This window comes from Rhinoderma darwinii, chromosome 9, assembly GCF_050947455.1.
Source record: "Rhinoderma darwinii isolate aRhiDar2 chromosome 9, aRhiDar2.hap1, whole genome shotgun sequence".
Lineage (NCBI taxonomy): Eukaryota > Metazoa > Chordata > Amphibia > Anura > Rhinodermatidae > Rhinoderma > Rhinoderma darwinii.
This window is the reverse complement of record NC_134695.1, coordinates 84291370-84306636: the sequence shown is the minus strand read 5'-3', so window position 1 is coordinate 84306636 and position 15267 is coordinate 84291370. Positions and strand designations below refer to the sequence as shown.

The 15267-nt window shown below is 46.2% G+C and overlaps 1 protein-coding gene across 1 annotated transcript in view; it reads left to right on the top strand.

Moving 5' to 3' along the window:
* The window catches only part of PHKB (phosphorylase kinase regulatory subunit beta), a 119230-nt gene extending 104509 nt beyond the window's left edge, over positions 1-14721 (top strand). The window contains exons 23-29 of the mRNA XM_075836804.1: positions 6831-6921; positions 8296-8498; positions 10836-10970; positions 11744-11873; positions 12250-12357; positions 12570-12710; positions 13768-14721. Of these exons, the coding sequence (XP_075692919.1) occupies positions 6831-6921; positions 8296-8498; positions 10836-10970; positions 11744-11873; positions 12250-12357; positions 12570-12710; positions 13768-13905 (946 nt within the window). The 3' untranslated portion in view covers positions 13906-14721. The remainder of the gene's footprint in view (positions 1-6830; positions 6922-8295; positions 8499-10835; positions 10971-11743; positions 11874-12249; positions 12358-12569; positions 12711-13767) is intronic.
* The last annotated feature ends 546 nt before the right edge of the window (positions 14722-15267 follow it).

Below are 15267 nucleotides of genomic sequence, written 5' to 3'. Positions count from 1 at the left end.
GAATGACACTTGGTAGGGGGGCACGTTCCCTGGTTCTGAATGTCACTTTGTAGGGGGCACACTCCCTGGTTCTGAATGACACTTTGTAGGGGGCACGCTCCTTGGTGCTGAATGACACTTGGTAGGGGGGCACGTTCCCTGGTTCTGAATGTCACTTTGTAGGGGGCACACTCCCTGGTTCTGAATGACACTTTGTAGGGGGCACGCTCCTTGGTGCTGAATGACACTTGGTAGGGGGGCACGTTCCCTTGTTCTGAATGTCACTTTGTAGGGGGCACGCTCCCTGGTTCTGAATGACACTTGGTAGGGGGCACACTCCTTGGTGCTGAATGACACTTGGTAGGGGGCATTCTCCCTGGTTCTGAATGACACTTTGTAGGGGGCACACTCCTTGGTGCTGAATGACACTTGGTAGGGGGGGCACGCTCCCTGGTTCTGAATGACACTTTGTAGGGGGCACGCTCCTTGGTGCTGAATGACACTTTGTAGGGGGCACGTTCCTTGGTGCTGAATGACACTTGGTAGGGGGGGCACGTTCCCTGGTTCTGAATGACACTTTGTAGGGGGCACGCTCCCTGGTTCTGAATGACACTTTGTAGGGGGCACGCTCCTTGGTGCTGAATGACACTTTGTAGGGGGCACGCTCCTTGGTTCTGAATGACACTTGGTAGGGGGGGCACGTTCCCTGGTTCTGAATGACACTTTGTAGGGGGCACGCTCCCTGGTTCTGAATGACACTTTGTAGGGGGCACGCTCCTTGGTGCTGAATGACACTTTGTAGGGGGCACGCTCCTTGGTTCTGAATGACACTTGGTAGGGGGGGCACGTTCCCTGGTTCTGAATGACACTTTGTAGGGGGCACGCTCCCTGGTTCTGAATGACACTTTGTAGGGGGCACTCTCCTTGGTGCTGAATGACACTTTGTAGAAGGGGCCCGCTCCTTGGTTCTGAATGACACTTTGTAGGGGGCACTCTCTTTAGTTCTGAATGACACTTTGTAGAAGGGGCCCGCTCCTTGGTTCTGAATGACACTTTGTAGGGGGCACGCACCTTGGTTCTGAATGACACTTTGTAGGGGGCACGCTCCTTGGTTCTGAATGACACTTTGTAGGGGGCACGCTCCTTGGTTCTGAATGACACTTGGTAGGGGGGGCACGTTCCCTGGTTCTGAATGACACTTTGTAGGGGGCACGCTCCCTGGTTCTGAATGACACTTTGTAGGGGGCACGCTCCTTGGTGCTGAATGACACTTTGTAGGGGGCACGCTCCTTGGTGCTGAATGACATTTTGTAGGGGGCACGCTCCTTGGTTCTGAATGACACTTTGTAGGGGGCACGCTCCCTGGTTCTGAATGACATTTTGTAGGGGGGCACGCTCCTTGGTGCTGAATGAGACGTTCTTTGGGGCACTCTTCATAGCTGCTCCTCATTGTACCTAAATAAACACAGAAATTAGTGCTCATCATGGAAACAATCTCTGCCGTCTCCCCATTCACCTCATATCAGAGCCGGGAACTGAAGAGGTTTTTATGTAAATAATTCTTAATCACTGGATAATGAAAACTTTCTAATAAGCACTGACAGCAAGCAGAGATCTTAAAAATGGTGAGAACTTAATACTCAAAGGTGGTAAATCTTCCCCAAAGTCTATTAGAAAGTTGCTGAACTCTTCGCTGGGCAGTGATTGAGCTTCATTTACATAAATCTGGACGAGTGACAAGAGAACGATGATTTTAATAAGATAAATCCCCAATAATGTAAATGTAAATATAGGGAATTGTCCATATCTTTATAATATAAATAGGGGTGTAACATTGTAGATACTTCTCTGTTTTTATTATATACGGTCTCGGGGATACTTTATTTCTCTAGTCACATCCAGAGCTGCATCACGCAGCCCTACTTCCACAGAGAACAGCTGCAGTGTGTTGTGGGATACGTAAATGCAATGCAGCAGATTGCCGGACATTAGAGCATTTCAGCTAGAGCTGCGTCTGTCGGCACAGTGTCGATTTACATGGATAACGTCACACTTGTTACAGCTGCTTGGGTTGTGACTGGAGTAGAAGACATGAAATAACACGATCAGTACAAGATAAGTGTCGGCGAGGTTACGCCACATTTTATACGGATTAGATCTAGATGTGAAACGATGTTTAAAGGTGAAGCTGCACTTCGGCTTGTATGAACCCTCCTGCAATTTTGACGTCACTCTTTTTTTACATTTTTTTTTTTTACAGTTTTTATATATTTTTCCCCAAGTGATCCTGTGATTGCCATGATCAAGATGACGAAGTCATTCAGTATTTAATAAATAGTAGCTTCCCTCCCCTCCCCCGCACCCTCCTTCCGCTTCACTATGACTGATATCTGTTGTCACGCAGGTTTGTGGTCCGTTACACGGCTGCCTTCATGCAGAGAGTAGCCTCCTCTATAGCGCCACATATCACCACGCTCCTGGTACACGGGAAGCAGGTAACAAGCCGCTTGCGTCGTCGGCTTTTACAGGAACAGCCATTGATTACGTTCCGCATGGCGCTACCAGAAAATAAAATAATCCGCATGTGTTTGGATTAACAGATATGAACTAACCGGTGACATCTGATAATGCGGCAGAAAATGAGACGCGACTATGGCTTTGGTGACAGTATGATTCCTCCATTTCAGGCATTCAGATGTAGCAGTGCTGAATTTTTATTTTCTGCATGGTTTATGCTTCAGCCCTTGTAAGAAGAATTATGCAGTTGGTTTTCCTGCAGTCCTATGTAATTCCACCAATAGCTGATCCTCATAGAAGCAAGAGTTGTGCCGAATTACAAACTTACTTTATGTAAGCAACGTAGCAACACTCAGTCTGTAATCCCCCCCAGCCGTGCAATGCACTGGACAGGAAGGGCTTCCCCATGGCTGCTGCGTCAGTATGTGAGAGATGCAGTGGGGAAAACCTCTATGTGCAATGTACGAGGGTCTTGTAAAGAATGGGGGGGGGGGCTTTTATGGACTGAACAGCACTGCATTGTTTAAATGTATCAGTGCTCAGCTAGCAGAATAGTGAGTGCAGCTCTGGAGTATAATACAGGATATAACTCAGGATCAGTACAGGATAAGTAATGTAATGTATGTACACAGTGACTCCACCAGCAGAATAGTGAGTACAGCTCTGGAGTATAATACAGGATATAACTCAGGATCAGTACAGGATAAGTAATGTAATGTATGTGCACAGTGACTCCACCAGCAGAATAGTGAGTGCAGCTCTGGAGTATAATACAGGATGTAACTCAGGATCAGTACAGGATAAGTAATGTAATGTATGTACACAGTGACTCCACCAGCAAAATACTGAGTGCAGCTCTGGAGTATAATACAGGATGTAACTCAGGATCAGTACAGGATAAGTAATGTAATGTATGTACACAGTGACTCCACCAGCAGAATATTGAGTGCAGCTCTGGAGTATAATACAGGATGTAACGCAGGATCAGTACAGGATAAGTAATGTAATGTATGTACACAGTGACTCCACCAGCAGAATATTGAGTGCAGCTCTGGAGTATAATACAGGATGTAACGCAGGATCAGTACAGGATAAGTAATGTAATGTATGTACACAGTGACTCCACCAGCAGAATAGTGAGTGCAGTTCTGGAGTACAATACAGGATATAACGCAGGATCACTACAGGATAAGTAATGTAATGTATGTACACAGTGACTCCACCAGCAGAATAGTGAGTGCAGCTCTGGAGTATAATACAGGATGTGTAACTCTGGATCAGTACATGAGAAGTAATGTAATGTATGTATACAGTGACTCCACCAGCAGAATAGTGAGTGCAGCTCTGGAGTATAATACAGGATATAACTCGGCATCAGTACAGGATAAGTAATGTAATGTATGTACACAGTGACTGCACCAGCAGAATAGTGAGTGCAGCTCTGGAGTATAATACAGGATGTAACTCTGGATCAGTACAGGATAAGTAATGTAATGTATGTACACAGTGACTCCACCAGCAGAATAGTGAGTGCAGCTCTGGAGTATAATACAGGGTGTAACTCAGGATCAGTACAGGATAAGTAATGTAATGTATGTACACAGTGACTCCACCAGCAGAATAGTGAGTACAGCTCTGGAGTATAATACAGGATATAACTCAGGATCAGTACAGGATAAGTAATGTATGTACACAGTGACTCCACCAGCAGAATAGTGAGTGCAGCTCTGGAGTATAATACAGGATATAACTCAGGATCAGTACAGGATAAGTAATGTATGTACACAGTGACTCCACCAGCAGAATAGTGAGTGCAGCTCTGGAGTATAATACAGGGTGTAACTCAGGATCAGTACAGGATAAGTAATGTAATGTATGTACACAGTGACTCCACCAGCAGAATAGTGAGTACAGCTCTGGAGTATAATACAGGATATAACTCAGGATCAGTACAGGATAAGTAATGTATGTACACAGTGACTCCACCAGCAGAATAGTGAGTGCAGCTCTGGAGTATAATACAGGATGTAACTCAGGATCAGTACAGGATAAGTAATGTAATGTATGTACACAGTGACTCCACCAGCAGAATAGTGAGTGCAGCTCTGGAGTATAATACAGGGTGTAACTCAGGATCAGTACAGGATAAGTAATGTAATGTATGTACACAGTGACTCCACCAGCAGAATAGTGAGTACAGCTCTGGAGTATAATACAGGATATAACTCAGGATCAGTACAGGATAAGTAATGTATGTACACAGTGACTCCACCAGCAGAATAGTGAGTGCAGCTCTGGAGTATAATACAGGGTAAGTAATGTCATGTACACAGTGACCAAAAGCTTTATGTAAATGATTTATTTGTAAAATAGTGCTCAGAGGTGAATAGTGTTTTTTTAGGTCTTCTGCAAAAAACAACAACATGGTTATGTTCGCATGAATGTAGCAAATGCAAAACTCAGCTCTGCTACATCTGTAAATGAGATTACAGCACACAAACCGTTAAAGTTCACCAGTAGAAATGTGATGTCCTCACCGTGCAGTCAATTTGTTTGAAACTTCCCAGCACTCCAGACCATGCCATCACTTTATGGCTATTAATAGCGCTGCAACCGGAATCGCACTTTTCTTTATGTAGCGGCGGACCATTAACCAGCACGGACGGGACTAAGAGCGCCATTATCCTCTATTAGCAGCTCCCTGACACATATCCTACACTCGGTGACTGTGTCTGACTCCATGACGTTCATTACCCTCATTACAAGGATTGCTTCATTTTTAGACTTTCTGCAGCGTAAAAACCCAAAGAAAATTCTGCAGAAAATAACCTCATAAGTCCGGACCCCGCACGACCCCAAAGCCTACAGACCTGACCAAACGATGGTAGAATCCCTGCACACGGCTGCGATGCGTCAGGACAAATTAATTGCCGGAGTTCCAGGACAATGGATAATGAGGAGCAGCTTCTATATTGTCCCACATTTTATAATGATAGACGGAGCAGAAGTTATAATACACCGTCCTCGTTATAATAGAACTTAAAGGGGACCTGCCTGAAAAATCAGCAGCATCGGGAGAATTTTTCTATTATACTTGATGAGGCTCCATGATTCTGTTGTAGTACAGAACTACCTTTTTTTTTTCCATCCTCACCCTAAACACAGATTTGTGAAAAGTCAGCTATATCTTTCCACCACTAGGGGGCCAATCTATATAGAGCCCACTTGACCTTCCGTAAATAGGATCTGAATACATATCGCCCCCTAGTGGCAGCAAAAAGCAGAGGAGATTTGGGGCGGGGGGGGGGGGCAGCAACAGAGAAGATGAGGTTTCTGAACAGAGGACCCCCATCCATCAACTCAGAATTAGGACCCCCGTCTATCAACTTAACAATTACAGTGTACGATTTGGGGTTTCTAAACTAGACAATCCCTTTAAATACAGAATAGCTTTTCTTACCTTCTGCTGATCTTGTGTTATGTCTTATTCTCCAGTCACATCCAGAGCTGCATTCATAATTCTGCTGCTGACCTTTAGGCTCTCGGGTTCCAAGACATCCCGAATCTTTACGGGTTTGGGATATGTATTCTGTAATATTTCCAAGGCCTGGTTTAAACACTACTCCCACAATTCATTGCGAAATAAGGAGCATTGTGGGAGTTCAGCTTTGCCCTTCAGTATGGTCAGTGGTGCACAGTGTTGATGTACTCAAAGAAGCAGCCAGCAGAATTGTGAATGCAGCTCTAGAGGTGACTATAGTATAAGACACAATGTAACGAAATAAGTAAGCAGAGTTATTCAGCGTTATAAGTGTCAACTGCTCCGAGAACTACAAGTCTCAGCACATCCTGGCAGACAAGCAGAGGTGGGCATTCTTCTACTTGTAGTACCACAGCCTCCCATGTCTCCTTATGTATTACAAGCAGGACTGTTCTGCTGTGAGATAAATATTGACCCCCTTTACGGTGATCTCGCCGCGTTAGTCAGACGCCGCCGCCGCACGTTCCTCTTTATTTCTACAAATCTGCATTAATTGCCTTTTGTCGTTCGTTCGTTCGTTCGTTCGTTCGTTCGACTGATTATTTTAATATTGAATTCCTCATTATCAGCCGACGCTCCGCAGGACGGATTCTCTGCCGCGCTCCGGTAAATGTTAGGAGAGAAACCCGGTAATGGAGGCGCTGCTCATGTAATATGCAAATAGGGATTTAAAGGGGAACTCCATCTCAAATTCAGTGTGCGCAGCTCATCCTCTCCCGGGACCTTTAAGATGCTAATGAGACTTGTGCTTGTGTGACAGGTGGAGTGGCACTGCTCTGTTTTCTGTTTCCAGGTCAGTTGTCCGTCTTGCTGCCAGTCTTTTAGGTAAAATAGTGGACAGCCTCGCCCCATCTATAACTAATGCATTAGTTCAGGGCAAGCAGGTGAGTACTACAACTACCATCATCTCACTAGTTATATATATATGTATCCAATTGTAATTACTGAATATATATATAGAGTCAAAAGTCAGGAGCCATTTCCACTTATCCAGTAGTTTTGGGGTGAGGGGCATCAGTCCTAGGTGCACCCATCGTTGTAATGGAGATCGCGGACTAGGACGCTTTTCTACAATGCGCTCGTAATAAAAAATTCTTCTATACAATAAGAGCTCATTCAGACGAGCACGCACGCGCACCCATTGGCTGCGTGAAAACTCACGTATGTGTGAACGGTCCTATTGAAATCAATGGGTCCGCGTTCCATGCGCAGCACACGGACTTTGTTCATGTGAATGGGCCCTAAGACGGGCGCAGTATATAAACCATTGCGCATGACGTCCAGCTGCGTTATTTGGAGACACGTAACTTAATCATGTGACCGCATCGTCCGCAAACTCTGTACAGGTCACATGCGATTCTCATTATGCACAATTATTCAAATATGGCGCCGGTCTTCTGGAGCTCAGAATCGGCGCAGAATTCTATAACCGGCTCCTGACTTGTGACTCGCGTAGTAGTTCTAATAATTCTATATATACACACATATATACAGTGCTATAAATGACCTATCAGAACGGGGGCCCCTGAGGGCGTATACTGGAGGAGAGCGGGCCGCACAACAGCAGCATTTGTTTCCGTAACTCCCATAGAGGTCAGTGGAGAGACCCCTTGTATGTCCGCAGACCCCTCTCCATTTGCTATTGTCCTGCATGCAGCCTCATTAGGGGTTCAGTGGACCACGTTCTCCCAAAAGATGAGACCCCCACCTACCGGACACTTACGACATATCCTGGGGGCTTTACACATGACATAGATATAGGACACATCATCGTATTAGGCAGATCACACCGCGTCCCACGCTACCCCTCTGCTTGTCCATACACAGTCGATATAGTTAAAGATCTCTGCATTCTGTCAGTGAATAGGAACATTCTTGCTTACATCAATAGATAATTCTCTAAGCAGCACAAATCCCTCCCCTGTGCTGATAGTTTGTTACAATGTATCAGTGCAGGCTGTTTAGCTCACAGAGGACCCCTCAGAATGAATTGGCTTTGTCTATTGATGGTCCGTCTAACAGACTAATCTTGTCTGGTGCCAGGTCTGTGACTACTCCGTGTTCTGCGCCCACTTACTGCATTTATGTAAAATTCCGTGCGTTACAGCGTTAAGCGCCGCTCCATCCTCACGATAAGAGGCGACAATTCACTGCGCGGTGTCTGGTTTGCTGCCTGTGAACGTCTGACGCTCGGCGCCGCGCTGGGAGGTTCTGTCCATCCCGAACCCGCCGTGACCTCCGTTACTTTGTCTTTTTAGGTGACTTTGGGCGTCTTCGGTCACGAGGAAGAGGTCATCTCTAACCCGCTGTCTCCCGGGGTGATAAAGGAAATAATCTACAGCAAGTGCAACCCGTACGACGAGCGGGAGGCCGTCCTGCAGCAAGAGCTGGTCATCCACATCGGATGGATCGTCTCCAACACTCCGCAGCTGTTCAGCGGCATGTTAAAGATCCGCGTGGGGTGAGTACAGCCGCCGCCCCCCCCCCGCCGGACTATCCACCCCCAATCTGATTACTTGTCAGCACGGAGAGTGACTGTATCTAGGGCTCTGTTCACATCTGCGTCACTGCTTCAGTTCATTACAGAAACCGCCGACAGATCCAAATACCACACAACAAACCCCAGTGATTTCTAATGGGGTTCAGTCATGGTTTCCGTGGTTTTGACCGCAAGGGGTTAATGTTTTGCCTCTCCTGCGTCTGGTATTTTTATTGTATATGTCTGGTACAAAGTTTTCAGGTTTTATGTGATTATATAGAGGGAAAAAAAACAAAAAAATTATACAAAATTTACCAATCTGTCACTATTTGAGATCTCAGCTTGCTGTCAGTGAATGGGAACATTCTACATCCCCCAAGCTAAAAACCCCTACAGACCACCTACTCTTCACCGAGGAGGGTTTGTTACAATTGTATTTTGTCTGTACAAATCCGCCACACAAATCTCTCTCCTCCATAGTTACAATGTATCAGCGCGGGGTAACATGTGTCAGTCTATATGTTTAGCTCACAGAGGATTACCTCAACTAGGTACAAGTGTAGCAAACCCTCAGCTGTGACAAGTGCAAGGTCTGTACAAGTTTTTATTTCACGGACGCAAGCAGAGATCTTGAAAACACAAGAATGGAAACAAAGTCTATTTAAAAGGTGCAGAACGTGTGATTATACAGGAGTTGTTGGTAATTTCTAGGTTAACGAGGGGGGGGGGTAGTATTTATATCCATGTTTGACTCTTAGATTGCTATATACCTCTGCATCGGACGCATCCTAAGGTAGTCAGGTATTTGTAGGTCACATTGACGTGGCACTAGTGACACTCCACCTGTGGGACTGTATTAGAAGCAATTGTCTGCTATAGATATATGTTATATACCCCGTTACATTGATGATTGTGTATGATGGGGGAGGGCAGGACCCCCGCGCTGTGTTTGAGGTTACTCTCCACTGCTGATTTTCTATTCCGATAATAATTTACGGCTTCGCTATTGATTTCTGCTCGGTCGTTCTTGTAGAAATAGATCAAGCGCTTGACAGAACCATTACTGTAAAGACCTGCGCTCATCGCCGCGTCACATGGGGGAGGGGGGGGAACCGTACATTGCCTGTGCCCCCCCCCCCCCCAACTTATTATAACCTCCTCCTAACTATATGTAACCACGTCACCTGCAGCTCACTACCCCTACTACAACTCCCAGCAGGTAAGTCTGTGACTCCGGTGTTAATCTAGAATATCAAGACCAGTAAGCAGTGAAACGGAAACTCCCAGCATGTCCTGACACCCAAAGTGCATGCTGGGAGTTGTAGTTTCACAGGTTGGAGAAACACTGGCTAGGAGAAGTCATGTCCTTAGTCACATGACCATTTATTCTCCATTCATGCCTAAAGCTAAAGTCAGAATTCCCCTGGGTTTATGGTTACCAGAGAGCAGTGCATTGTGGGAGATCAGGTGACAGATCTCAGGTCACTGACAGAGGGTGGAGCTAAACCCTGTAGTCTGTTTCCAAGGGCAACCAGCAGAATTCTGACCGCAGCTTTGGATAGAATTGGAGGAAATGAGCAGAAATTGTTCCGTCTTTGCTGCTCGTTCTCCACACGATACAGGAGATCGGAAAACGTCGCTTGGCTTTGTTTGTAGTCGTCAGCGGGACATTCATCGTCTTATTTGGGTTTGTTAATTAAATGTAAATCTGAGAGACGCTCCAGCAATGTGACTGCTTATAGGGTCCAATATTAACTGTGTGCACTATCCCGGCGCCGTCTATTATTGTCAAGCAAGCAGAGGATTAACAAATCTGTACCTGAGTAAACAATAAAAGGGGACGCAGGGAGGTCGGACCCCCACCGATCAGATACTGATGGCCTTACCTAAGCATCAATATTAGAATGCCGTAAATCTTCTCTCAGAAAAAGTTCTACCTTTTTTTTTTTCCTAGGAACAGCGCCACTCTTGTTTGGTGTCTGGATGTGGTATTGCAGCTCAACCTCTTTCATTTCAATACCAGACACGTGGACATTAGTGGCGCTGTTTGTTGGGAGGGGGATGAATCCTGGAGAGCCCCTTTAAGTGGGTCAATATAGAACAGTATTAATACAAAATGTGTTACTGTAACAAAACTTCTGCGCTGCGGCGTATAAATGCGCTATAGAATCAACAACGAAATAACGAATATTGAAACGTTTTGTGGTTCCAGCTGTGTAAGTCTTAAAATAAATTGAGAATAAGACCCCCATAAGGGGCCGCTATGTATGGGGGGGCTGATATTTAGTCTAACGATTCCGCCATTGACTTTTATTACAGATGGATACTTCACGCCATGAGATACGAACTACAGATCCGCGGCGGGGAGCAGCCCGAGAAGGACATCTACCAACTCTCCCCCAGCGACATCAAACAGCTTCTCCTCTGTATCCTGCAGCCGCAGCAGTCAGGGAGGTAAGAGACGTCATCTCCAGGACTTTTCCCCTCCTCCTACGAGCCATCTGCACTTCACATCATGTCTTATACTCTAGTCACAGCCAAAGCTGCATGTACAATTCTGCTAGTTTTCTTGAAGCAGTGCATTGTGGGAGCTCAGGTGAAAGGTACATAGTTAGAGCATGGCCTCTGTAATGCATTATGAGAAATGCAATATTTTTTATGTAATTTCTACATCTTTCACAATGCAATGCATCAAAGTGGATAGTCTTATAGGCGGCCAACTAGCAGATTGCAAATTTCTCTCAGGACACGGTGCAGCAGTCAGCAGAATTTTGAGTGCAGCTCTTGTTTGTTTCAGTACCAGAGAGATTACGATAATCACTATTTGCGGTCTGGTCGGTAAGTAAACCACTGTCGTCTACTACTACCACCACCATGTCCTCTACTCCCTAAAGCTGTCAATATCCTTAAGTTATCCATGTTCCGTGATTCCCCTTTAAATTTGCACGCTCAGCTGAGGCTGTATGTAATTGGAGTAAGAGAGATAAGCGGCTGCCAGATCCATCTGATGCCGCTTATCTTCTGTGAGCTGTTCCCATACACATAAGATGGTCAGTGGAGCCAGTTGAAATCAACGCATCCAATATATACAAACGGCTTTAGAAATTCCTACTTGGAAGGGGGTGTTGGGCAAAGAGATTAGTTCAAATTACTGATGGTTTCCCTTTATAGCATAAACTTTCACCAGTATCGGTAATTTTTGACTAGACCCCTCCGTCCCTCCGCAGGTGCTGGCTGAACCGCAGGCAGATAGACGGCTCTCTGAACAGAAATCCGTCCGGTTTCTACGACAGGGTGTGGCAGATTCTGGAGAGGACGCCCAGCGGTATCATCGTGTCCGGAAAGTTCCTCCCTCAGGTATACAGCCCGTGCACAAACGTAGGATCCACCGCCATATATATAGGAGACGGTGACCGCTGGAAACACGGGCTTGATGTCGATTTTACGTACCGCGATTGTAGCGCATTGCGTGGGATACAAGGGGTCGCGTAAAATCACGTGCGAACATCGCAACCACAAAGTATCGGAAATTGTTACAATTTTTGCAACTCCATTGAAACATCTTGCGCACATCTGATTTTATGCGACCCCCATAACAAGTGCTATGACCGGGGTGCCTAAAATTAAAGCGGAGCCCCGGCCTGACAGCGAGTATTCCCGGACCGCACGCCGTTCTCTACACCGCTCAACTGCAGCAATTTAACCCTTCGTCTATTTCCTACTTTCCGCGCAGCAACCGACCCTGTCCGACATGACAATGTACGAGATGAACTTCTCGCTTCTAGTGGAGGACATGCTGCAGAACATCGCACAGCCCGAATACCGGCAGATCATAGTGGAGGTAACAAGTCCTATTACTGTCCGCATGGGGCACTGGTTTCCATTCACTTACAATGTGTGATCCCTGCATGAAAGATGCTGCTAGTGTGAACCTCGCCCAAGGGGGCTGCAAAAATTAACCCCCCCCCCCCCAATAAGTCCAGGCGACGGACTCATTAGTGACCGGTTCTAGTGCAGCCCCCTAATGTAACGTCCTCTCTGATGTCCCGGCAGCTGCTGATGATCGTCTCCGTCATCCTAGAGAGAAATCCAGAGTTCGAATTTCAAGAGAAAGTCGATTTGGACAAACTGGTGAAAGACGCGTTTCTTGATTTTCAGCAAGACCAGAGCCGACTCCAAGGAGCGGAGACGCAGGTGAGTCAGGACCCCGCTGAAGGTCACGGCTGATCGTCCTCTCCAAAAACCCAGCCGAGCGCATCAAATGAAATCCAGACAGACACCTGAGCAGCGCGGCCAGTAATGGGGGGCAGGGGGTATATCATATACAGGGGTTCTCCTTAGGATAGGCCATCAGGGTTTGATCAGTGAGTTTGTGACCTCAAGGACCCCCAGTCAAGTGGCCGCGGCAATAACATGTATGTCGGGACCCCTCCATTGTTTACATAGCGAATAGGATGAGCTACAGTACCAAGCACAGCCAGATGAGGCACTGTGGCAATGGAAACAATGAAGAGGCTGCTGCTTCACTGTGGGGGTCCCGGACGTCATTAATGTTAATTTTCCTGAAAAACCACTTTTAATCACTGTATAATATAATGTTCTTCACACCGTCATAGACTGGGTTTTAATCCCGCACCATTTTCAAGATCTCTACTTGCTGTCAGTAAATGGAAACATTCTTGTTTACATCATTAAATACTGTACAAACCTATTACTTCTCACAGCTGAAGGTTTGCTCCAATTGTATCCATTCTAGACAATCCTCTGTGAGCTAATTACGGCAGCAGCACAAATCTCTCTCCTGTCCTGATAGTTTGTTACATTGTATCAGTCTAGAGTCCAAGCTGTTTAGCTCACAGAGGATTTTTTTAAACTGCCTACAATTGTAAGTAGAAAGTCTGTACAGGTTTTTAACCTCTGGATATAGACAAGAATGTTCCCATTCACTGATAGCAAGCAGAGATCTTGAAAGTCTATTAGAAAATGGCAGACCTTTCCATTATACAACGATGAAGCTTTATTAACCCCATTAATCATATTGATCCTGTATATTATCTGTACTGTTGACAGTCCTGTTTTTCGGGGGTTCTCTTTAGCTGCGGGCCCTTCCCCCGTCCTGCCGCCCCTGTGCATTCTGCAGCTGTAGACGGCCGGGCAGCGCTGGAGCGAATATCGTTGTACAAACAAGCAGATGATGAGTTCTGATCCCGGCGCTTTCTATAATCCGGCTAACGCTGTGTTCTCTCTCCAGGATGACATGTCCGACTTCTACAACACGCCCCCGCTGGGCAGGAGGGGGACCTGCAGCTACCTGACCAGAGCCGTCATGAACACGCTGCTGGAAGCTGAAGTCCGGCCGAGCACCGATGACCCGTGCAGCGTCAGCTAAAAACGTTAAGCGGTGCGCGCGGCCCCTGCGTGTATCACCCGACTCGTCGCGCCCTTTGACTCGTGCCAGCGCAGCAGAGTTCTTACACAAGGCTTGGCTTCTTTCTTGCAGCTATTTTGTAGTGAAGTGGAAACCGTCCCGGCCCGGTCAATACATCAATGATACGTCGTACCAGCGCCAGAAAACCGCTAATGGAGCTTCATCATTGGCTACTGGAACTCCTGCAACTTTCTAATCGATCTTGTGATTGAATTCCTCACCATTATAACAAACTCTGCTTGCTGTCAGTGAATAGGAACATTCTTGTTTTCATCCAGAGACTGAATCCCGCCCTCACCTAATACTTCTCACAGCTAAACATGTGCTATAATTGTATCCAGTCTAGACGATCCTCCAGACTGATACATTGTAACAGACTCAGGACAGGGGAGAGATTTGTGCTGCTGTTGGGTTTATCTCAGAGGTTTGTCTAGACTCGATACTAATATGACAAACCCTCAGCTGTGAGAAGTATTATTAGGCCTCATGCACACGACCGTGGTTTCCAAAAAGAATAGGACATGTCATTATACGGTCCGGGCTCATTGAAGTCAATGCATATCTTGCATGTGCACGGTCCGTGGGTGACAAACTGCTGCCCGTCCGTGCCGGTTTTCAGCCTCCGCATGTTAATGTTTCCCTTTACCGGCAGCAAGCAGAGATCTTGAAAATAATAAAGAATTTATTAAGACTGCCATTTCATAGACAAGTCCTAATAGGAAACAATCAATTTATAACGAGGCGCACGGCTCCTAATAAACTCGTTGCATCTTCGGATGTCCGTGTGAAATCTGCGCTCGCCAGAATCTGGTGTAAATTATAGTAAATGGGTCAGGCCGCCGATGACCCGCCCTCTTTTGCTAAGCTCCACCCACTTTTTAGAAACCTGACTAAGGTCAAAATGCCCAAAGGTCAAAATTTTGGGCGACTTTTGAGCCGTTTGGGACTTTTTTACATCAGAAAATATGTGTAGAAACGTTAAATCCCCCCAAGTCTATTACTAAGTTGCAAAGCTTTTTGTTATACGAGGGAAATTGAGCTTTTACTGGATAGGTTCAATCTCGAGGACTTAACCCCCTCCTTATTATCGTTAAGGCTTCGTTCACATCTGCGCTAGGGCTCCGTTGAGTCGGAACGGAGCCCTGACAGACACAAACGGTAACCATAGGTTTCCATTTCCATCACCATTCACTTCACTTCAATGGTGACGGATCCGGTGCCAATGGTTTCCGTTTGTCTCCGTTGTGCAAGGGTTCCGTCATTTTGACGGCATGAAAAGCGCAGTCGACTACGGTATTGATTCAGTCAAAACAACGGAACCCT